The sequence below is a fragment of the Drosophila persimilis genome, unplaced genomic scaffold (assembly GCF_003286085.1).
Source record: "Drosophila persimilis strain 14011-0111.01,24,50 unplaced genomic scaffold, DperRS2 tig00000431-arrow-pilon, whole genome shotgun sequence".
Lineage (NCBI taxonomy): Eukaryota > Metazoa > Arthropoda > Insecta > Diptera > Drosophilidae > Drosophila > Drosophila persimilis.
The window spans coordinates 3,602,247-3,625,311 of record NW_020825312.1 but is presented as its reverse complement, the minus strand read 5'-3'; the positions used below and the strand labels follow the sequence as shown (position 1 = coordinate 3,625,311).

The following is a 23,065-nucleotide window of genomic DNA, read 5'->3' as shown; positions in this document are numbered from 1 at the left end:
GTCCTGGATCCTGGGTACTGGCAATGTGGAAATTAGAGCTCGCGCGGGAGATGGGTATAAATTTTCACACTTTTCGCTCGGGCAAACAAAATTAACGTGCAGCAAACTTAAAGACACGCCCCTTTTCCACTTGCCTTCGCCTATATATCTGTTGGCTGGCTTGCCCCAGAAACCGCAGTGCCAACAAAAAGTTGCACGAATGCAAAAAACCTTCTGCAAAAATGTCACAAAAAGCATTCGGGCCTGGAGCTGGCGCAGGTTCAAAGGGACTAAGAGTAGTTTCCTGTCCCGGATCCGGGTGCCCTTGCCACGTCTGTATCCTTCAAGCTGTGAAAAGCGACAGCATTTTTACGGCAAAGCGCGCACTTTTCCCCGGAGCCGCCACTCGTAGTTGTGGTTCCGCTGCCGCTGCCTCTGCCGCTGCCTGTGCCGCTCCATCCTCCTTCCACCTCAACCTCCTCTTCCTCCTCCGACAACTTGGTGGCTAAAACGACACGACACGACACTCCAGTGGTAGCACTACTTTGGCCACATTACGGCGGCAACCAACCAAGACTCTTCCGCGGCCGGCCATCCCTTGTAAAGTAGTGGGTGGCCGGCCAGCTTGTTGCTTCTTCCCCGTGGCCAAACTGCAATTAGCAATACTCCCGCTTGTCCGAACCAGATGCGAAGGTCTCTCAAGCCGAAGCACGGCTCCCTCGAAAGTTTCCCATTTAAAAGTATTGTCAAATAATTAACAACATTGCAATAAGTACTTTCCGGCTCTTCAGACATTCATTGAAGCAGGAGTCAGGAGTGGAAATGTGTTCATTAAACTGTTCGTTCGACAGTTGGAGATAAATAATTGGGAAAGTTGCCAGAAAATACTCCACTAATTGATTTCGAGGTACCAGGCAAAATTTTTAGATTTTGAATTCCAATTGTCTAATTTTTAACACCCCCAAAAATACCGAATCAATTAGGGGGCTGCGGTTCGTTCTTTGTTGGTAGCGATAATGTTGGTCGAGGTCCCACATTTCTAATGTGAGAATTTCGCCCTCGGCTTCTATGGGAAATTATACAAAAATGTGGCATGCATACCCGAACATTTGCAGCTGCTGCTGCTGCTCCGGGTGAGATGGGTAAATAAAACGGAAAACAAATGAATATAAATGGGAAACAAACCAGGTCCTGGGTCCTGAACTGAATGCAGTACAACGCTCCCACGAACGAAGAACGAAATTGCAACAGCATTTAGTTGCTTGCTGTTGCTGCTGCTGGCTCTGGTTGCAACTATCATTGGCTGCTGTTTTTCCTGCTCAGGGAAAGGACCATTAATGGAAATCTGCTGTGCGAAATTTGCTTGTTTCTAAGAGGGTATGGGTCTACGGTGTATGGGGCGTATACGGGTGTTTTAATAAGGCAGTTGCAGCTGGTCAAAACAGGGCAATGGGAAGTAGCTTTAACTCCAGTCTGTCCGGACTTCAACTCCACCTCAAAGTCCGTGTGCAGGAAAGTGCTCACATTACTCATGCGCCCCGTTGGCCAGCACGTAGGAACGGAAAGTTCAGAGAGCCAAAGCAAACGGCAAAGCTCAAGAAAAACACTGCCTGGCCATAATAAAATGATAAATGAGAACGTGTACTTTAAGCTAAACGCATTTTAATTTGAAAAACGGCAGCAGTCTCTCCCTGGACTGGACAGCACAGGACAGTGCAGGGCACGACAGGGACAGGGCAGGCAGGAGTCGAGGCCCGAACATGAGACTTGGCCAACGGCCAGGGACGAACACAATGTAGATGGAATAGTCTGGGACCGTTTGCTCATTTCTCGTGTTTGCTCTTAATTATGCATTCCCAGCTAGGGCATTGAGAGATTTTTTTTGTTTCCCAGCAGTCCGTCATCTTATGGAGGCAGTTTTCCCGACGGACTCGTTTATCCAAAACTCATTTGACTCCAAGGAGAGCAGAGCAAACGCAAGGCATTTCCAATAGTGTCAACTCCAAGTGTGGGTACAATCATCAGGACTTTCCGTCCAGCACCTTCTGGCAGGGGCAAATATTGTCCGACACAACAGGGTGGCGGACAGCCTATTCAAATTTACCTTTCAGCCGAGGTCGAGGAGTGGCCTGGATAGTTCGATTTCTGAGTTTCTGGGTCTCCTTGCTGCTGCAAGAAGGGTCGTGCTCCCCAGCAGAAGCAGCAGAAATTTATAAACTTATTTTTACCTTCACCTTTCGGAGCGTGTTTCAAAAAAACAATGCATATGAGTGCGCTCAAACTTTACGTGTTGAGGAATAACGTTTTGGTAGTTCTTTGGTTTGTTTAGTCCGAGCTGCATCATTTCAGTTTGAAGCCTGTTGAAGACTTCCATAATATTATAAGAGTTGATTCGGCTTGAATACTATATAAATTTAAATAAATTAAATAAATTATTTCCGCTATAAATGGCCGCTACTTAGAAAGATGTTCCATTAGGGATAATAAGAATAGAGCAAGAACAAAAGTTTGTATGGGTAATATCTGTAGGCAGGAGGAGGTGTATGTTTGATATACTCTATACCTATACGTATGGCCAGAGAAATGCCATGTAATTGATGAATCGCCACAAAGTAAATAAAATTAATGATCGTTAGTTGCGTTCAAAGCAATTAAATGATTTCTGAAAGAAAGGGAAAACTCGCACTCATATGTACATGCCTCACATTTCGAAGTCACGTCACTCACATTTTCCCATCTTGAGTCACCTTGCACTCTGACATATCGTATGTATAGTCTTTGCATACTTTCGAGCATCAATCTTTTGAAATAGAAAAAAACATATATAAATTGTATTTCCATGGCATGCTTTCGGGCTCGTTCGGAAGAAATTGATTTTCCACTTGTGTCTGCACAAAATCACAAAATTCACTAAATTTGGTTTTTGGATTTGAGCATCAATTTACGGGAAAGCGTACATATGTATGTGTAAGTACTATCGCTCACACACACAGACACCGGGTATTAAATTTCCCGCACATCTGTCCCTCCCCGAACGTAATCGACTGGCTGCATATTGAAGACCCCCAGACAGGACGTACCTGAAAGTAAATAAAATGGAAATAGAAGAGAATTTTATTTTCGTGTGGAGTAGAGTGTATAATTTATTAATAAATCAAATTCATGCAAGCAAAAGTTTTGGAAAGCATTGTCAGGCCCGAGCCCAAACCCCAGTCCCAGTCCCAGTCCCAGTCCCAGCTCCAGCTTCAGCTTCTGTTCCTGCTCTGGGAAAATACCAATACCGAATCTAACCCAAAACGAGCTCAGTAACAAACGAACGGAAACACTGCAGCTTGAAATAGTCGGAATAGTTTGTTGGAAAAGTGGTCAAACCGTAGAGAAATATGCCGAAATTGTAGGCATTTTTCAGAGTGAAGTGCCTTTGACTCGGTTTAGGCGCAGAGCCATTCTAATGAAAATTATGATGCGAGTGTGGATACGGATACGGATACGAATGCTGAGATCCAAACGAGTAACTGATTGAGTCAAAGGCAACATATAAATGATGAACCACTCAACTGGCCCCCGGCCACGGCACAGACATTCCCTGAACATGCCCTGGACCAGAAACTCGATGTTACTTCAAATGCCATGCGGAACACATTCCGTTCTGGTATTTTATACCCCTCCAGGGGCAGTGCAGTGCCGGGGCAGGGGCAGGAGCAGGGGCAGGGTAGGACAAGGGCTTAAGCTGAAACATTTTGTTTTGCAATGAAGTGCAGAAACAACTTCGAGAGCTTCAGTAAACTTTACTCCTTACTGCACGTGGAGACCCTTTGCTTTGCTCCTTGTCGCACCCGCAACAATGGCGGAAAACTGGAATGGAGGGACAGGCTAAAGGAAAAGCAAAGTGATGCGATGTGCAGGAGAAAGAGCCACAGCGGATCCACAACAGTGGCTGGCTGGCTGGCTGCCTGGCTGGCTGGTTTCTGTCGATGTCCGATTGTCTGTCTATGTCCCTGCGGCAGAAACTCGAAATTGGATAATAAAATATCCAAAGAGAGATTAGATTTCCTCCGCTTCGGTTTGTTGTCTCGAGGGATATGAACGCCTTGATTTCTAAGCATATATTGCTAGTCAATTCTTGAACTAAAACTATAGGTACATCATTTAAATAAATACAGAGCTGCAGCCAAAATTCTATAATTTTAAGGAACAATTGAAGGTGAATCTAAGACTGTATTTAAGACTCTCTGAAACACTCGGCTTGAACCTGAAACCCCAGCAGAAGCCAGCAAAAAGAAAACTCATACAAGGAGACATCCACAAAGTTTTGAGCAGAACTTCAACTTTGCTTCTCACCACTGAAATCTTTTTGGTTCTTATTCAAAAACTTCATTTAGAAATGTCCCGCACCACGCATCACATTTCTTAAAGAAAAGGCAATTTTAAAGTGAAAATATTCCACATTCAGTGTGAGAATCATCACATTATACATATATCATCATTTGATACAAAGTAGGGTTCTAAAATTATTCAGATTAATTTCGAGAAAATTGAACAATAACTACTTATGTATATTTGATACAGTACTTTTCTCCAGGTAAACTATTTTGTGGCAGATATGGCTTCCATTTGAGTGGTCTTATACAAATCCACATCCATTAATGGCAGCTTGGAATAAACAGATTCAAAATCCCAGAAGAAATCATTTAGCCCAGTAAGCCTCTTTGAGCCTCTGTAGCCGACATTTGTTGCCCTTCCATTTGAGAGGAAAGTTGAGTTGGGCGAACTATTTTTTATGACCACAGGGACGTGCACCATGTGGCAATGGGGGTGCGGATGGGCGGGTGTGCTGATGGGGTAGGCGGTGGGAGCATCATAAAAATAAATGAAAAGGTCACTTTGTATTGGTTGTGGGACAATTTAACACAGGCAAATGTGTATGCAACTGTAATCTTTCTGTCGGTGGCAGCGGCAACAAAATGAAATGGCAACAATTGTGTACACACACAGTCCTACAAACACCCTCCACCTACCCCCACCCCCACCTCCACCTCCACCTCCACACAGATGCCACACGAAATAGTTTGGCCTGTCCTCCGGAGGATGGGGATCACCTAATGGGGATTGTAGCCTCTTGTTGCTCGTCTAGGCCGAGTTGTACGGGTGTTTTGTGCGGTCCTGTTATGTTGCTGTCCTTTCATTTGCTGTCCACACAAACGCACACGCAGCACACACACACACACACACACACACACACACACAGATTCATAAGCCGTAACAAGCGCCATTATTATTGGGGCCACCCAAACCATCCAGCATCCAGCATCCCATTCATTCCACCCACATGTGGCCAAATGAACATGTTAAGTTTTCAACAGCCATAAATTATTTCTTTACCAGGCCAGGCACTGGCACTCGGCTTTTTCTCTATGCTAAATGCCCCTAAATGAATATAATTTATTGTGGTCATTACGGGGGTGCTCCTCGTTCTAGGATCCTCTTTCACAGGCACTCCTACACTTGCGGTCATAATAATAGTTGGCCATTTCGAAGTGGTATTTCGAACTTATTTCAAAACATTTACACATATTAATTGTATCCCACAAGGATGCCAAATAGGTTGAGTACTACTCCATTATGCATTTGAAAAAAAAAAAAAACAAATTGAATGAAAGCAAAAGATTTCTTTGAATGGAGAATGAATACAAAATGTAATGCTCAAAATCCGACTTAAGATGCTTCATAATAGATAAATCTAAAGCTATATTATTCTGCCCCCAGCTGTGTATTCAGAAATCATCACCCAAGGACCAGGCGTTGCCTCTTCAGAGGGTAATTATTTACTTGCAGGCATCTGGAGCAGTCAGAGGCAGAATCCATTGTCTGGTAGAGCTTAATCTTGGGCAAGACCTACGAACTAAGACGACTACCTGTAGGTCTTCTTTGCAAAAATCCAAAACAAAAACTTATTTTAAATTAAGAAATTATCTTATATGCAGGAGAATACTAGGATGACAGTCGGTGGAGTGTATGAACCCGTCGGACTTGCATGGGCTGGTATTTATTCGTAGTGTAGTTTTTAATTTAACCAAGAAACAGAAGAAGTGTGTAAATGTGCGTTTAGTGGAGGAAAATGTGTTACATGTTTGTGTTACTGGGGGACTAGTAGGTGCGTGGAGCCGGTGGGATCGGGGCCAGCGTGTCGTCGAGGGTGTTGTCGATGACCTCGCGGTACTTAATGGTGGCGCATCCCTCGTCACCCTGGGCGAAGGTTAGGGTATGCTTGCGCCAGTGTTCCTCCAGTTTCTTCTTCTTCTGCCCCTCCAAGGGCTTGGAGTAGTCAAACTCGTCCAAGCGAACCTTGAAATCCTCGCGGGAATGGGACCCGCGCGACTCCTTGCGGTTCTCCATGGCGGTGATGATGTGCACCGCATTGGCCAACATGTTCTGCAACTCAAGGGTCTCGACCAGGTCCGTGTTCCACACCATGCTGCGGTCCACCACCTTCACGCTCTTGAATTGCTGGCACAGATCGGCCACCTTCAACAGGCCCTTCTTGAGCAGCTTCCCCTCACGGAAGACGGCCGCGTGTCCGGTCATCGTGCGCTGCAGCTCCATTCGGATCGCAGCCGTAGTAGTCTTGCCGTCGGCACAGCGAAGCTTCTTGAAGTTGTCCAGCGTCTCCGCGGTGGCCTTCTCGTCGACGTCCGGAGGCGTCTCGCCCGGGCAATTGTTGGAGGCGATGGCCAGGGCGCACGAGCGCCCAAACACAATCAGATCCAGCAGTGAGTTGGCGCCCAATCGGTTGGCGCCATGGACCGAGGCGCACGATGTCTCGCCACAGGCGTAGAGGCCCTCGATGGCCTGCTCCTGGCATTCCTGGTCGACAGTCACCACGCGACCCATAAAGTCCGTGGGAATGCCGCCCATGTTGTAGTGTACGGTTGGCAGCACCGGCACCGGCTCCTTGGTCACATCCACTTTAGCGAATATCTTGGCTGTGACCACAATGCCTGGCAGACGCTCGTGTATGATCTTGGGATCGATATGGTGCAGCTGCAAGTGCACGTGATCCTTCAGCGGACCGCAGCCATTGCCGGCCAGCACCTCCATGGTCATTGCGCGTGCCACCACGTCCCGGGAGGCGAGATCCTTTGCGGTGGGGGCATAGCGTTCCATGAAGCGCTCCCCCTTGGAATTCAAGAAGAAACCGCCCTCACCACGCACACCCTCTGTGATGAGGCAGCCAGCGCCGTACATGCCTGTAGGATGGAACTGCACGAATTCCATGTCCTGAAGAGGCAGCTTCTGACGCGATATCCAGGCGTTGCCGTCGCCGGTACAGGTGTGTCCCGCTGTTGTCGAGAAGTACACGCGGCCACAGCCGCCGGCCGCCACCACCGTGTTGTTGGCAATGAAGCGATGCATGGTTCCGTCGTCCAGCTTCCAGGCAAGGCAGCCAGCGCAGCGACCCTTTACCATGATCAGGTCCAGCACGAAATAGTCGATGAAGTAGTGGCACAGATCGGCATACTTAAGCGTCTGCCCGTAAAGCGTGTGGATGAGGGCGTGGCCAGTGCGATCGGCCACAGCACAGGCGCGACGCGCCACACCGCCCTTTCCATAGCCCAGGGTCTGGCCCCCGAAGGGACGCTGGTAGATCTTCCCATCCTGCTTGCGGGAGAAGGGCATCCCGAACTGGTCGAGCTCGTAGACTGCATTCTCCGCCTCGCGGCACATGTAGTGGATGGCGTTCTGGTCGCCCAGCCAGTCGCTGCCCTTGACCGTGTCGTAGAAGTGGTACTTCCAATCGTCCTTGTCCATGTTGCTCAGGGCCGCATTCACCCCACCCTGGGCGGCCACCGTGTGGGAGCGGGTGGGGAACAGCTTCGAGATCAGTGCCGTCTTGAAGCCCTTCTCGGCCAGCCCAAAGCCAGCACGCATCCCGGCCCCACCAGCTCCGATCACGATGGCATCATACTTGTGGTCGGTCATGGCGTAGTCCTCCTTGCAGGCGCGCATCGCAGCAGTTCCATGAAGGCGGCGTACGTCGATGGACCAGAGTCCGGTAGTGGAGCGCTTCAAGAGAGCAACGGAAAGGAGACGCATTGTAGAGATCGTTGAATAAACTGATTTTTTCCAGTTGATTTGTTCTCTACAAGTTTGATTGTAAAAGCAGGGAGTCCTACCTCAGGAAAACCTATAAAAACTATAAAATCCTGCCTGATACTTTTGGATAAGCATCTATCGAGCACAATCGAGCAATTATACAAAGTACACGTTCCATAGCATAATACTCGTGTATTTTCAGACTTGACTTTGTTTTGCCAGCTGCTGTTTACCAAGTAACACCATTCCCGATGAGCTTTAAGCTGGCCATTTCCATGGAAATCCTGCAGCAAGAAGATGAGCTGCGCAGCCCACATTCGATGGTGATGTCTATGGCCGTAAATATAGCGATGGCGATGGCCCAAAGCAAACAAGAGCGGCTCGGTTCTGTTCGGTTCGGGCCTGGCCTGGCCTGGCCTGGCCTGGCCTGGCCTGGCAAACACACTTAAGCGAGCTCTGGGCCAGGCCATATGCAAATGGGTCTGGGGTCTGGGTCTGGCTCCGAGGCGGGGCAAACATAGCAGCGGCCAGGCCCCGGCTGAGACCAGGGCTGTGCGAGGGCCCATCGGATAAGAGGGCGAGCGGAGAGCGAACGAAAGACTTCAAACACGAACTCTATTTCCTATCTCTCCGTGTGTTGTACTCGCATCGCCTTGGCCACAGAACTTGGATTTTCCGACGGCTAATGGCCCTGTTCCGCGGCAAAGGATATATTTGCGTGTCCTGTGCAAACCGGTAGACGGTGGACCATTCGGGCTCTTGCGTGTTTGCATTTATGTGTTTACAACGGACTAATTGAGGCGGGGAAATTCGCTTAGGCGGCCATAAAATCGGATTGTTTGCAAACACGCGCAGAAAGGACGTAAAGAAGGGCCATAAAGGCGGCACAAAACGCCGCTACAATGCCGTGCGGTGAGTATTTAGGGCAAGGCCGCGCACCGAGAAAGGGTTGAGACTGTGCAAACTGCGTTTCCGCGTAATACCAAATACCGATCCTCTGGACGGGGCTCTTAATGAAAGTCCCGCGCCGCACCCGCGATCGCTTTAATGAATGGCGGGCCGAAAAGGTAGCCGTCACGGGTGCGACAACTACATGAGTGTATTCCATTCGATTCACTTGTGTATCTGCCAGATTCTACATTAGACACTGGATATTGGATATTGGCCCTCCTCCCCATCCCGCCATTCCCCCACCCTCCCTCCACCATTTTCATGTATTTTATTGAACTTCGGAGTCTGTTGATTTTTCCAATTTACTCGCGGGTTGTTGTGGACCCCAAATCGATAGCCATAGACATATGTATGCTGTTTGTCTTTCAGCGCCACAGAATGCTCAACTTTGTACCATTCCCATCCCATTCCTTCGCCTCATAAATGGAATTCAATCCGTGGAGTGTACTGGGAGAGGCGCGTGATGCTCTGAAACCACGAAAAAGCTATAAATACTCATAGTTGAATAAATGAAAATACCTACGAAAATACGTACATATATGTATATTAAATGTATTCCTCATCGAATCGTATCGAATCGAATCGAATCGAATCGAATTTTAAGTGCTCTTTTTCCTTCGATCGGTCTGAGGAAACATCAAAAAGTTGCCCGTAATATCGGGTTCAATTAGCACTCGAATTAAGCGAAAAACGAGCAAATAAATAAAACGTATTTTTAAAGATCTGTTTTGACTGATTGCCTCCAAGGCAGTCATGGGAAATTGTGGACCGATTCTGATTGTCTTGGGAAAATCACGTGGGGACAGACGATTCGGGCATGTTCGTCAGCTAAAATATACCAAATATTCCACGAAAATCCGATAATATTCAAGCCACAGATTTTAAACCAGTCTCTTAGTATAATTCACGGAGCTCGGCAATAGCTTAAAGTGTTAAATATTGTCGGATCAATGGGGGGTCTCATCAAATCATATCAAATGAAACAACAAATGAAAAATCCCTAGAATTATAAATTGTTCTCTAGATAAAGATATGGTGATGATTAATCCGGTATCCCCTACAAATTGAATGATATTTGGCGGGGTACAGTCATCACTTACTAACTTTACTACATACTAAATATAGTTGTTTGAGTTACAGCCTCATCCCGTTCCGATTCCGATGCAAAAAGCTCGTTCAACCGAGACTGGTCACGCACAGCCTCCAACTCCGCCCCATGCCGGGTGCCCTGACCGGGGCCTTCTCATATTTTGGCCACATACACAAACTGACATACGCGGTCAAGTGTTTACAACTCGAAATTCAGTTGAAAATTCAACGAAACGACCGCTAAACCCGTTTCGGACGGAACGGACCCCAAGCCGAGACGCAGGTCCACAACAAACAGACACCCATGGAAAAAATACAAAGTTTTAATTGGTTGCGCAAACAAAACACACACAAAACGAGCGTCTAAACAAATCAAAGCCAGTCGGCGGACAGCAACTCCAGTTTTGCCCCGTCAGAGGGCATTTGAGCGAGTATCGTATTCGTATCCACTCCATCCAGCCATTGAGATCTGGGCTCTCTTTCGCTCGCGGTGCGCATTTGAAACACGTTTCACTTAATTTTTGGCGCATGCAGTGCAGATCCAGGCGTCTCCTTCGGGGTGGGGATCTAAGCTAGGACTCGGCCGGTGCACAGAGCCAGCGACTCGGCTCGAATGATATGGTATGACCAAAACCTGATGGCTAGGAGCCTACCTGTTGCCAGGGTCCCCAGCGATGGCGGCACAACAGATCAGAGCGAGATGCGAGATCCCGCGCAGCGCGCTTACCTGTTAGAGGTGTGGCCTAGCCACCGGACCGGTGTCCGATTCGGCCAAAACGCGTGCCAGAGCAGGACGGCTCTATGGCCGAAGAGAGAGTAGACAGAATCACGGCCGAACACGGCCCAGAGCAATAGAGGAAGCGGCCCGGCCAGGCCAGCGAGCGCGGCTTGGCTTGTGATGGTGGAACAAATTAGCACCGATCGTCGATCATTAGCTCGGGAACTGTGGCAACGCAAACACACGCTCGGCGGCGAAAAACTCGGCGACTCGAAACGCAAAGCAAAAATAATAAAGAAAGAAACGCGGTACACACGGCTGTCGCGGCTGCCTGTCCTCTTCTCAACCGATCTAACCGATACGGATACTGATACTGATACTGATAAAAATCTGATCTGATCTGTCCATATTTTTTTTGCGCGTGAATAAAACCAGAACAAGCCCCCGAGGACTTTGTGATTGTGACCAGCTAGTGACTTTGTGAGCGATCTGAGAGTTTGACATACTTCAACGAGCGCTTCTCCACGGGATTACAGCAGATACGCCGGACAACGGCGGAGCACAAGTATATATGTAAGTGGATCAAAAACTCTTAAGCTATAGTAGAGCATAGCCATTCTTTGAGAGACTAAAGGTAAAGATAAAGTATTCGTTGTTTTCCCTAGCTTCCTTAGATATACATTTTTTGGTTGGTCACTGAATTAATTTTAGATTTATTTCATCTCAGAATTTCAATAGAGACTTTTTCAGAACAAGTTTTTGAAATGTCAGAGTATATGGAACTATAAAAATTAGTAAAAATCTGTGTAGAATCACGATTCACTTAGAAATATACTAAACGTATAATATCGTTAGCCATTGTCAAACAATTTTCGAATAAGGTTGGATTTTTGTATTATTCTAAAAAGCAAATTTGGTCAATTTGGAATCGGTCAAACCAACAGTTTAATTATGAACATTGATTTGCGATCATTCAAAGTTTATGGAACGCACAAAGACTAGTCGCCAAATATCAGAAATCTTATCATTCAACACAAAGGCACCACGCACAAAATAAATTACAACTTATGTCAAGTTTTCGTATCTTTGTAAATATTTTGGAATATCACTTGAACGTCATATTGGAGCATGAGTTATTTTAATACGAGGTTCTGCGTAACATATGGTAATTTTCAAGGAAAGGAGGTCCACCGCACATTTTCATATGCTTTTGTACCGATATAATTTTCTAAATTTATTAAAATTTAAATATTTTAACCAATTGACTATTCATTTCATAAACTTTGAGGTGAAACCCTATTCAAAACAGCAAAAGCTCATTTATTTTTCGGTATTTTAGGGTCACGTTTTTCTTCCAATATTATATCAATATATTGTAAATATTTTATATTTTCTTAATCATTATAGCTAAACAAAAATCCCAGAAAGATAGGTCAATTTCGGCTAAAGTTTTCAAATTATTTCCACGTATTACCTCAGGAATATATAAAAGATAAGGGTACATTGTGAAAATTATTCTCAATATGCTTTAATTATATGCAAAAGTGTATAATCTTAATGAATGGAATATTAAGTTCGCCATCAAAAATCTTCTTAATGCTTCGAAGTCTATTAATTTCCATGGCCGCTTCCATCCATGAATATCTTTAACACTACAAAAATGGCAGGGAAATAAGTAGATTTATCTGTAACTCTTAATGTTGCTTAGAAAGAACATTATATCCGTTATTCGAACGGTGAATTGGCAAGCCTATTTAAACGAACGTGTGAAAATCAAATGCCAAATCTAAACAAAACCCCAAGAGCACCCAAGATATCACAAAACACACAGTTTTTGACACTTGGCCGAAGAAGAAGTGCCCAAAAGCCGCGGGCCAGCGACAAAAACGATCTCTTAACGATCCTAATAATATCTCTAATGACATAAAACAGCAGCAAATCCGATATTCACACGCAAATTAGTAGGGACATAAGAATTCGCAGGCCAGACAGAGACAGGGCCACCGGCACACTCTTAGATGGCCGAATACGGCGTGCGTCGGATCAAGCAGTCAATTACGACGCATGTGAAAATTATCCTATTAAATGCAAATCGACAAAAAAAAGATTCCCATAAACCGACCCAAGGAAGCCAAGCCGTACTCCGCCCCCGCGCCGCGACAAGAGGCCCCAAGCCCCGTTTAGTACTTGACAAATGCTCACTAATTAATTACAGTTTGTACAAAATTTTAGTACGCCTCTCATAAAGTGCGTCCGTCCGTCCGTCCGTCGGCGCCATCACACTTTCCGGACTGTGGCTGTGTGCAGAAATCAAAAGTGCGACACACTCCCCCCACACAGTTTCCTGCCTAAGGTGACAGCTCTGGTCGAGGAACAGGAGCAAACAGGAGCAGGACGCTGTTGGGGCAGGGGCAAGAGCCCGACCAGGGTCCAAGTTTGAATTTGGTTTATTTTCATGTCAAGTGGTGTGTGAAATTTAGCAAATTTGACTTAATCGCCCTCCGATAAGCTACCAGCGTCCGGCCGATGACACTTGTCGGCGCCGCCCCCCGCCCGGATCCTTAGCAGGTGTGAATAGCACCCGATACATAATCCTTGTGCAAATCGCAAAGCGGAATGAATGAAGCGATGTTCAGGATAATAGGATAACATTGGTATAATCGGAAGCGGAAGGGCTGTACGAACCTATACTCTTGTCTTCTCCGTCAAGAATACTGCGAGTGCCTGGGTCCATTCAGTTGCCCTGCTGTTACTATCCTACTTCCAGCTCTTACTGTTAAAAAGGACTCTCCTATGGGCTAACGATTTTAAGATTCGGGCACTAAACAGACGGCATGGAGTAGACACTTGATATAATGAACACTCCCTCTAAGCAGAGATAGAAAAAAATAGTTCTAAAACCTACACTTAAAGAAAAATGGCAGAAAACGAACAAAGGAAAACATCCATATTTAAATAATGTATTCGGTATTTAAATAAAAATTAAGTAAAATTAAATAGAATTCACTTTGACTTAGCCATAAATGTATTCAAAGGTCTTTTTAATACAGCCAATATTCAATCTGGATGTGAAACACTTTAATATGATGTATGGCAATATTTAAGTTATGTATGGAAGATATTTATTTTAAATATGAAAGCACATTCTTTTTACAATTTCCCCTCTCGCATTTAACCTACTGGTATACATTTTTAAACCTAATTGTAAATATTATAGTTGTTCTGGGTTCTTTTTGCTCTGGGTTAGTGCTTTTTCGATACTTAAATAGTTCCGAGATATGAGGAATTTTCCCTCAGTGTAAGAGTCATAAGATTCGTTTGATGTATGGCCTCTAGGCACTGTATCTTCAGTACGCCGTTGCCATATTACAAAAGGTTCGGTTCGATTTCGTCTAGCGGCGCATATTTCATACGCAAGTCCAAAAGGAAATAAAAGAAAAAATAGAAGAAAAAAAACTTTCAAAGAGTCTGAGTAAATATCAAAGTCACGAAATCATTCAAAATCAACAAAAGCCAGCAACAACAAAGCGGATGGGGAAAGAGTCCAATACAAACCTCAACTCAACCCGTCATGGCAGCCATCAAAAGTCGAAGTATAGAAGTATGTAGCCACGCCACACAGATATAGGCAAACACACAGATACTCGCACGAGGAGACAACACACAAAAACAGCTTTTCATTAAGCTTGGCGATGCGATGGAGCTGCCGCTGGAGATGGTGGAGTGGCGTGGAACGATGTGGAACACAAATACGAGTATGTACGGGAACGTGTGGCTGTACAAGACCCATAGACCCCCGGACAAGGCAGAGCAGGGAACAGCCAGCTACGACAGCTACGATACCGCTGTCACGAAGAGTACATTTTTATGAGCTCTTTTATGTGGCACATGAGAAAACACCCAGTGAATTGGGTAAAAATTATAATAGTGCCCGCCTACACCGCAAAGTGCATTTCGGGAAAATAGATATCCGAAAATGCAGATAATTGAATCCTTCCAAAAATTCGCTTAATTGAATACAATCAAGAGAAAAGGAGCATTCAACCGCAGCAAAGGAATCAAATGAAAATAAATCAATAAGTCGACTAAATAATAATTCTTATTATTTAATCTGTTCGACTTAAAGAAAATAACAACTGAAGAAAAGGCTTCAGATTAAAGAGGCTTAAGAGACACACTCTTGATTGATTTGCCTTTTTAGCAGGGATTTGGCTGATTGATTGCACAATTGATTTTATGTATATCTCACCTTCGAGCCCCTGGGGCAACCTGTTCGGGTGACACCTTCAAATTAAATGTCTGACAAAGCATCATTTGGTTTTCCTCTTTCCATACACTGACGTACATGTATGTATGATTGAAGATGGCCAAAACACTTCTCAATAAATCAAATTTGGATACCAGACAAGAACAATAGCCAACCCGTGTGTGGCAGGGGAGAGGGAGAGGGCGGGCTATAAAAAAATCCTAGGAATGGGAATGGGGCCGTCGTCGGCATTCAGCATCCAATCTTCGGTTCGGTCCAATAAAAACACACACAAAACAATTAATACATTTTGTTAATTTATGATTACAAAACATTGCGAGAAACACTTTCGGTGCCCAGAATTTAGACATCACTGAGTCGTCCGACCAGATTCGAAAGGAGGCCTCTTCCGCAGAGAGCAACAACTATGACCCTGGCCCCGACCCCGATCCCGGTCCCGGTCCCGGCGCAAACAGAGGTGTTTGTTGCCGCGGCCATAAATAAAAAGGGTGCCCGTTGTTTATGGCCAGCCAGCCAGCCAGCATCGCAGACCCGGCCTCAGTCAGAGTCTGGGAGCGAGTCTGAGTCTCAATCCCAGTACCAGAGCCAGAGCCAGTGCCAGTTCCAATCCCAATCCCAATCCCACTCTCAGTCCCAGGCATGGCTAAAGTGTGCAATATAATTAAAAGCCGACAACAGAGAGCTGGAGGAGCATTCTTCTAATGCTCCTGGGATGGTGCTGTAAAGGCATAAAGCCGACACTTCGTCGGCCAGGCGGGTGAAATGGCTTTGATGTAATGCCCAGTGCACACTGTCCATGAGGTGATTGTACGTGTACTGCACAGGCTTCCAGAACCTCAGAAACTCATAGAGAAAATAATTGATTTTGGGATCAGGGAAAAGCTAAGTAAAGAAAATACTAAAACAAAATGCAATGTTAAATGTAAAACTATTCATTAAACAAAAAAATCCGCAGATCTTTGGGCATTCTGACTCATGTCAGTATGGTTTTATTTGGCGATTAGCTAACAATTGTGTTCCCTTTTTCGAATTCCTTTTTTTTACAACAGCTGACATGACCACATCTCACATCTTGTCCGCCGTGGATCCAACGACCGGACTCAATGGCAATGTGGCGGCAGGCGGCGGGGCTGGATCGCCACAGCATGTGACCCACAATGGACATGGCCAGGGGCACGGACACGGCCAAGGACATGGGCACGGACACGGCCAGGGACACGGAGGAGGCGTAGTGGCGGTTGCCTCTGGGCCCAGCGGCAATGGCAGAGCAGGCCCGGGCAGTCCCAGCGAGCTGGACCGAAACCTGCGCGTCTCCCTGGATGACCGAGAGCTCTGGCTGCGCTTTCAGAACCTCACCAACGAGATGATCGTCACTAAGAACGGCAGGTAAGTGAGTCACCAGATCCGCTCCTTCCATTTCCCTTCCCCTCCCTTTTGCAACCGCGAATGTGTTAACTGGTTTTCCAATGCAAATTGGCAATGGGTTTTGGCGCTTTTGTTTTTTGTTTTTCTGCTGCTGCTGCTGCAATGGTTTTCCATTTGGCGCTGTTTGCGACGGGTCATAATGAAGCGTTAACGTTTCGCTGCTGCCTGGGGACACAGTCGTGCACATATGTACTCTCGCGGGTACATACTTCTCTGCTTAGAAATATTTACCAATTTACGGACGTAGTACACATACATAATCGTACAGTCGCTGTGGATATGGTTGCGGCTGTGGCTGTGGCTGTTTAGAACGGGAAGCGGGAGGCGGGAGGCGGGAGGCGGGTCTGGCCTGGTCAGGTGCTAATTGGCACGGCCCGGCAACAGCCGCCATCTTGTACTAATTGTTGTGGAACAGAGCGCGCATGGACGCCGCGCATGGCCGTTCCAATATTTGCCTGAGACGCAGTCGCACTCGTAGCCCCAGCCATCGGATCGGGTACTCCGCAAACACGCACTGGAGACGAGACCGAAGACTGGAGGGCAATCTCTTTGGGGCAACAGTTTAACAGTTTCGACTGTGCTACTGTTATATAACTGTTATAATTACTAATTACTGTTTCATCTGTTTGCCATGCAGACGCATGTTCCCGGTGGTGAAGATCAGCGCCTCAGGCCTGGACCCGGCGGCTATGTACACTGTTCTGCTGGAGTTTGTGCAGGTGGACTCGCATCGCTGGAAGTACGTCAACGGCGAATGGGTATGTATTGATCGAAAGGCAGGGAACTCAAACTCAAATGGAACCCGCTCTCTGAAGAGTAGAAACCACTTCAGAGAGATACAATGTTGAGCTTTTATTTAATTTTTATTTTTTTGATACTTAAAATAAAAGATACGGAGTAACTCTTATTTGTAGCTTTTAAAATAAAAATAAAATATAATTCTTATCTTTAACTTTTATTGAATATTAAAACGTATGTGTTATTTCTCATTTGTATAACAAAAATAAGTGTTATTTTGTATTTTTTCAATACAAATTAAAAAATATAAGTTTTTTCTGATATCGCTAAATATGATTAAGATATGAATTTTTTGTATTCCATGTTGCCGTAACACATTTTCTTCACATCTTCATAATTATTATTTGCGGTCCCTGATTTAAACACATTTAATTTATTAAAAGGATTTTTTGACACTGCATATATTAAATCAAAGATAAAACACTTTCTCATATATATAGACTAGGACCCAAGCTCCTTGAACATTTGCTTCGCTCGCTCCCGCCGATTTGAGTAGAACATCGGACAACTACTTAAAACTATTTTAGACAGCAGTGAGATATTTAATTTAATTATGCAATATATTTGAACAAAATATTTGATAAGAGTGAAAATTCATTCTACAATTTCCACTCTCTCGGAGCGAATCTACTGGTATAAATCAGCGATAGTAAATAATAAAAAATTTGTTCCATGTTAAAGAAAAATCCCTCAATTGTAATGGGCCTAGAAAGAAATTATTTATGTGTATATTCTCTGCATTTCCCAATTGATTTTAAAATTTTTTAATTCAATAATCATTAGAATGAGTAATTTTATAAAACTTAGACCACAATGATGAAAAAATAAAACTCAAAGATAATGATTATTTAATGATTACTATTTATATATTTACTCAAAAATAAAACTCAAATTTAAATAATGAACAAATCTTAGGGAGTTAAAAAAAATTATGCATATCTGTACTAATTGGGGTATTCTACAAAATCTTTAATAAAAAATAAAAAAAAATTCATGTCTACAAATTGGGCTGCTTATGCAAAAAAAACATGAGATTTTGACCATATTTTCATCAAAATAAATACGTTTTCTATAACTTAAAACTTGTTTAATGTGTTCACCTTGGCACAATGCAAAAGGATATGTATCTATTATTAGTACAAATTTATTCTCAGCTCCCCAACATTTTTCCATTGAGTTTTATTCAAAACGAATCAATATCATTGAAGAAAAACGTACAAAACTGAAACTGAATTTGTATAATATTTCGGTCCCAGATATAAATCATTCAATTTAAGCGTAAATAATAAAATGTCTGACAACAACATCAAAACAAATATCATCATCACATTATATCTTACAGGTTCCCGGCGGCAAGGCGGAGGTACCTCCCTCGAATCCCATCTATGTCCATCCCGAGTCCCCCAATTTCGGGGCCCACTGGATGAAGGAGCCCATTTCATTTGCCAAGGTTAAGCTGACAAACAAGACCAATGGCAACGGGCAGGTGAGTGATCAGAAATTAATCCTTCTCAGGCAAACCAGAGCTTACATTTCCATGTCTACACGCAGATAATGCTTAACTCCCTGCACAAGTACGAGCCGAGGGTGCACCTGGTGCGTGTGGGCTCCGAGCAGCGGCACGTGGTGACATACCCCTTTCCGGAAACGCAGTTCATCGCCGTGACGGCATACCAGAACGAGGAGGTAACCTCGCTCAAGATCAAGTACAATCCCTTCGCCAAGGCCTTCCTCGACGCCAAAGAACGGCCGGACACACTGTATCCGCACGACACCCATTACGGCTGGCTGATTCCTCCACCCACGCACTATGCCGCCGCCGCCGCTGCCGCTGCAGTGGCTGCCCCGCCACCATTGCCCCTAGGACAGAGCCACAGCCTAGTAGGCGCCAACACAGTGTCGTCGGCAGCCACCTCGGGATCTAGCTGTGATCGCTACGGACGTTCGCTGTCCAGGCCCAGCGTGGCCTCTACCACCCGCTCTACGCCCTACAGCAGGCCACGGGTTGTCTCCGGATCGGGCTCTGGATCGAATGGCAGCGCCGGCAATGCCTCCTCCTCATCGCCGCAGCCACCGTCGGCCCCTCAAACACCCACCAGTCTGCAGTCGGTAACGACGGGATCTGTGAGCACCAGCGTGAGCAGCAGCAGCAGCGGAGCAGGAGTCGGATGCTACGGCAGCGCATACTCGCAGTCGGGCTTCATGCCAGTCCCAGTAGAGGCCAGTCCCACGGCCTCGGTGTTCTCGTATCCCGGCAGCTGGCAGAGCAATGGCAACTACTGGAACGCCACGAGTGTGCCCGGCCCCATGCCCATGAACGTGTGCAGCAGCAGTCGCAGCACCATCTGTGAGTAGTGCGCTGTCCCAGTCCTTGTCCCTGTCCCGAAGAAAGACATTATCCCTTTTGTCACTTCAGCCACACACAATTCGCCATCGCCCACGAACGGATCACCGAGCTACACGACTCCTTCACCCAGCTACACTATCCATCATCTGACGCCCCATGGCCATCAGTACAACATGGGACAGACGGACCTGTACGGCACAGGAGTGGGGGCTACTGGAGTGGGCACTTCCCAGGCGGCGTACGGAGGCACGCACCAAATGTACCACCCCACGCCCACCTCGCCCACCCACCAGCTGTATACGAACGTGCTGAATGGACCGTCGGCCCTCAGTTACCCCACGGGCGGGTGGCACAACGGATCCGGGGCAGAGTACGGACTGTATCAGAATGCAGCAGCAGCCGCCTACTACCAGCCGGAGTACATACCGCTGGAAATCGGGTAGGTGTTGGGAGTGCCAGGATCGGGAACTTTATCCACTTATCGCTAAAGTAGTTATCAATGATTCCCCTCTCGAATCGCGTTCTGCTTACAGCTACGCCTCCCATCCTCTGGAGCCCGTGGACGTTTCGAAGGCGCTGGACGATCCGCAGTCCGATATGTACAAGCCGAGCGAGGAGCACAGCTCGGTCATTACCCTGGAGTGCCCCGGTTCCAGCCTGAAGACCGTGCAGCACAACGACATTAAGCTGGAGTCGTCCTCCGCCTTGGATCATCACTCTGTGGATAGGGGGGTAGTCGTGGCCAGCGCCAGTACCATTCCAACGGCTGTGCCCACCTCAGTGGTCACTGCGGTCAGCGCCGACACTTGGACGCCCCTGACTCCGCCCCAGAGCACGCTGCAGTGATTGGGAGTCGCAGAAGCAGACGCACAGTCCCAGCCTTTAGACGCATGACCCCCCCAATGGATATTCAATCGTATTAGATTTAAAAGTTATACTCTATCAGTCCCTAATGCATATCCCAAGCCCACTCTTATTGTAGATTTACTTACGATGTAAACATTTTTTTTTTTTCCTATAAAGCCTAATCAAAGTACTATCTTTAAATGTCTGAATAACCATCTGTGTATACCTCCTTTGTGCATGAACCCAGTGCATATTAGTACAGAATCTTTAAGGAAGAAAAGATCGGGGAATCACAACAGGCGGTCCCGTATCTGAATTGACAGCTTTTAAACTAAAAGTCGGACAATGAAGAGTGTAAGAATGCCCCAACTATAGTTGGAAAAGGAAAAGAGGGAGATACCTGCTGGCTCTTTGTTCGACTCGGAGGAGTATTCAATTACTTGGAAAAAGTTCTCGCCAACCTGGATGCCTCCCCAACACAACAATGGGGCACTTGACGCAGTTGCATCCTGCAGCAGCAGCAGCAACAGCATAGGGCAGCCCCAAGTTGATCTGCAAGCAGCAATCTCTCCCTCTGCCAGTCATGAACTCTGGAATTCCCTCACAAAGAGCCATGATGGTAATCAGTTTAGCTTCAACTTATATGAAAGCATTAGGAATTGTAAAAGGTGTGGGAGCTGTAAAGCCGGACACGCCGTTTGGTTGAAGCAGCGCAATTAAAATTACATGCCGGAATCATTTGCCGGAGAGTGCGCACGTGAAGAGTGGCAACTGCAGTACCTGCACGGCATAAGCAAGGGGGCTGGATGGAACTTAAAATACTCTTTCGCAAAGGTGAATAGAGCATTTACATACATGCTTATGTATACCGCAAATATCATGTACTATTCCCAGTTAAAGTCGATTACCATCAGTAGTCGGATGAAGGTTTTTTCGAAGTTATTAAATCCATGTTCTGGACTTCGCTTCCACTCACCTGATAGTCCATCGAGTTGCCATAGCCCATGTGATTGCAGGAGCACGAACAGTGCTTGATGTGCTGCTCCAGCTCATCGTCCATTATAGTGCTGCCCCCCGGCAGACCCACACCGAGGCCGAGGCCGAGAGAGGCGTCTAGCTGGTGCTGGTGCTGGTGATGGTGGTGGATGTGCTCCCACTCCCGCTGCTTGTAACGAGCCTCCATTGTCTGCTGGTCCACAATCTCGAGCGGATTTGTGGTCAGGCCGTTAATCTGTTGCTGTACCTGTGGGTGTGTCTGGGGTTCGCCCGGCCAGTCGAGGGAGGCGGACTTGAATATCCTACGGCTGCCTACCAGTCCGCCTGCCAGTGTGGATTGCATTGCTCGGCCCGGGCTGTTGCGGGGACTGTTGCTGTTGTTCTCTTCCACTGTTAGGCTGCCACCGCGTATAAGCGCGCCACGCTCGAAGCTTTTGGGCTTGTGGAAAGCTTCGTAAGCAACAGTTTCCTCCTCAACGTCGCCGATAGGCTGGTATCGCCTGAGCGGAGCTGCTACTGGGGCTGGGCCACCAGTTGCTGCTGCTGCTGCTGCGGCCGTGGGAGTCACTGTTACCGCCGAACTCGCAGCGCTCAGCATCAGCCGAAGCATCTCGTTGGAGTCCGCCGCTGGCAGGGGCACGCTGCAGGAGCCCGTCTCTGTGGCACTGTCAAGAACATCCGACTCCAGCTGTTCCGTATTGAGATCGAGATCCGAGGCGGCGTTCGACTCGACAGGAGGCTCCGTACCGTGCTGTTGCTGGCGTCGAGTGCGCTGCCCGATTATGGAGGCGGCCGTGGAGTTGGCTCCGTACTTCCAGTAGGTCTTGCCCGTGCCCGCAATCCGCTGCAGCTGGCCTGGCAACGCCAGGGGAGGCGTTGCGCTCTGGTTGGCCTGCCGCTTGCGGTCCTGCAGCTGTTGCAGGTTCTTGAACGTCTTCCGTACCGGCTGAGTGTGATGCAGCGTGGCACAGCGACGCATGGGGGGCGGGGTGTAGACTGGCGATACACTGTAACTGTGGGAGTGGCGCGAGGGCGATAGAGATCCGCTGGATTTGGCGCCAACGAGGCGTGCTCTCAGTTTCTTGCCGAAGCCCCCGCCTCCGCCCCTTGGGGACAGCGAGTGCGCGGAGAGGGAGAGGGCGCGCGTGAAGCGTAGTCCGGCCAGGCTACCGTGTCGTCCACCGGACTGCTGCTTGGCGGCAATCAGCTGACACTCGTCGATGGTGGGGAGCTTGAGCAGATGTGGATGCAGCTGGGCGTAGGTCAGGGCTGGCTTGGCGCTGGCACCGACACCGGCACTGGCACTGGCACCGACATCAGATGGCTCAAACAGATTCCTCTGGCTGAGGGCCAGGAACTCGCGCTGCTCCTCCTCCTCGAGCGCCTTCAGCGCCCGCAGGTCCCACTCCCCGGAAGTCATGGCTCGCAGCGCCCGGAAAGATTCGCAGTTTCCGCCGAATCTCGCATTCGCCTTTCCGCATTCACATGCCGCGCGTCGCTCGCGGTCGCGCAAAACCAGTTACCGTTGCCTCACGAGGCTATCAGCGGAATGAGC

At 47.1% G+C, this 23,065-nt stretch overlaps 3 protein-coding genes across 4 annotated transcripts in view; 1 reads left to right on the top strand and 2 right to left on the bottom strand.

Annotated features, from left to right (window-relative positions):
* LOC6595936 overlaps window positions 1–22,989 on the bottom strand; it is an 81,528-nt gene extending 58,539 nt beyond the window's left edge. The window contains exon 1 of the mRNA XM_026989753.1: window positions 21,491–22,989. Within this exon, the coding sequence (XP_026845554.1) occupies window positions 21,491–22,930 (1,440 nt within the window). The 5' untranslated portion in view covers window positions 22,931–22,989. The remainder of the gene's footprint in view (window positions 1–21,490) is intronic.
* On the bottom strand, window positions 5,992–8,082 carry LOC6596003 (succinate dehydrogenase [ubiquinone] flavoprotein subunit, mitochondrial). The gene has a single exon (XM_026989757.1). It carries the CDS (start codon window positions 8,071–8,073, stop codon window positions 6,127–6,129), a length of 1,947 nt encoding a protein of 648 aa, XP_026845558.1. The 5' UTR covers window positions 8,074–8,082; the 3' UTR covers window positions 5,992–6,126.
* LOC6596004 (T-related protein) lies at window positions 11,075–20,692 on the top strand. Of its 2 annotated transcripts, none has more exons than XM_026989756.1 (7): window positions 11,075–11,404; window positions 16,148–16,484; window positions 17,161–17,281; window positions 18,664–18,807; window positions 18,873–19,668; window positions 19,738–20,107; window positions 20,162–20,245. In XM_026989756.1, the coding sequence occupies exons 2-7, from the start codon at window positions 16,153–16,155 to the stop codon at window positions 20,169–20,171; spliced, it is 1,773 nt and encodes a 590-aa protein (XP_026845557.1). In that variant the 5' UTR covers window positions 11,075–11,404; window positions 16,148–16,152; the 3' UTR covers window positions 20,172–20,245. The 2 variants fall into 2 exon arrangements, with proteins under 2 accessions (XP_026845557.1, XP_026845556.1); XM_026989755.1 differs by having other exon boundaries at window positions 11,076–11,404; window positions 20,202–20,692.
* Window positions 22,990–23,065: the final 76 nt, after the last annotated feature.

What these genes read in the sequence shown, in the direction of transcription:
- LOC6596004 (XM_026989755.1), top strand. Translation starts at nt 16,153, where the DNA reads ATGACCACATCTCACATCTTGTCCGCCGTGGATCCAACGACCGGACTC. An exon ending in AGTACGTCAACGGCGAATGG is followed by an intron (nt 17,282 to 18,663) that starts GTATGTATTGAT and finishes TATATCTTACAG; the next exon opens with GTTCCCGGCGGCAAGGCGGA. An exon ending in TACATACCGCTGGAAATCGG is followed by an intron (nt 20,108 to 20,201) that starts GTAGGTGTTGGG and finishes TTCTGCTTACAG; the next exon opens with CTACGCCTCCCATCCTCTGG.
- LOC6596003 (XM_026989757.1), bottom strand. Translation starts at nt 8,073, where the DNA reads ATGCGTCTCCTTTCCGTTGCTCTCTTGAAGCGCTCCACTACCGGACTC.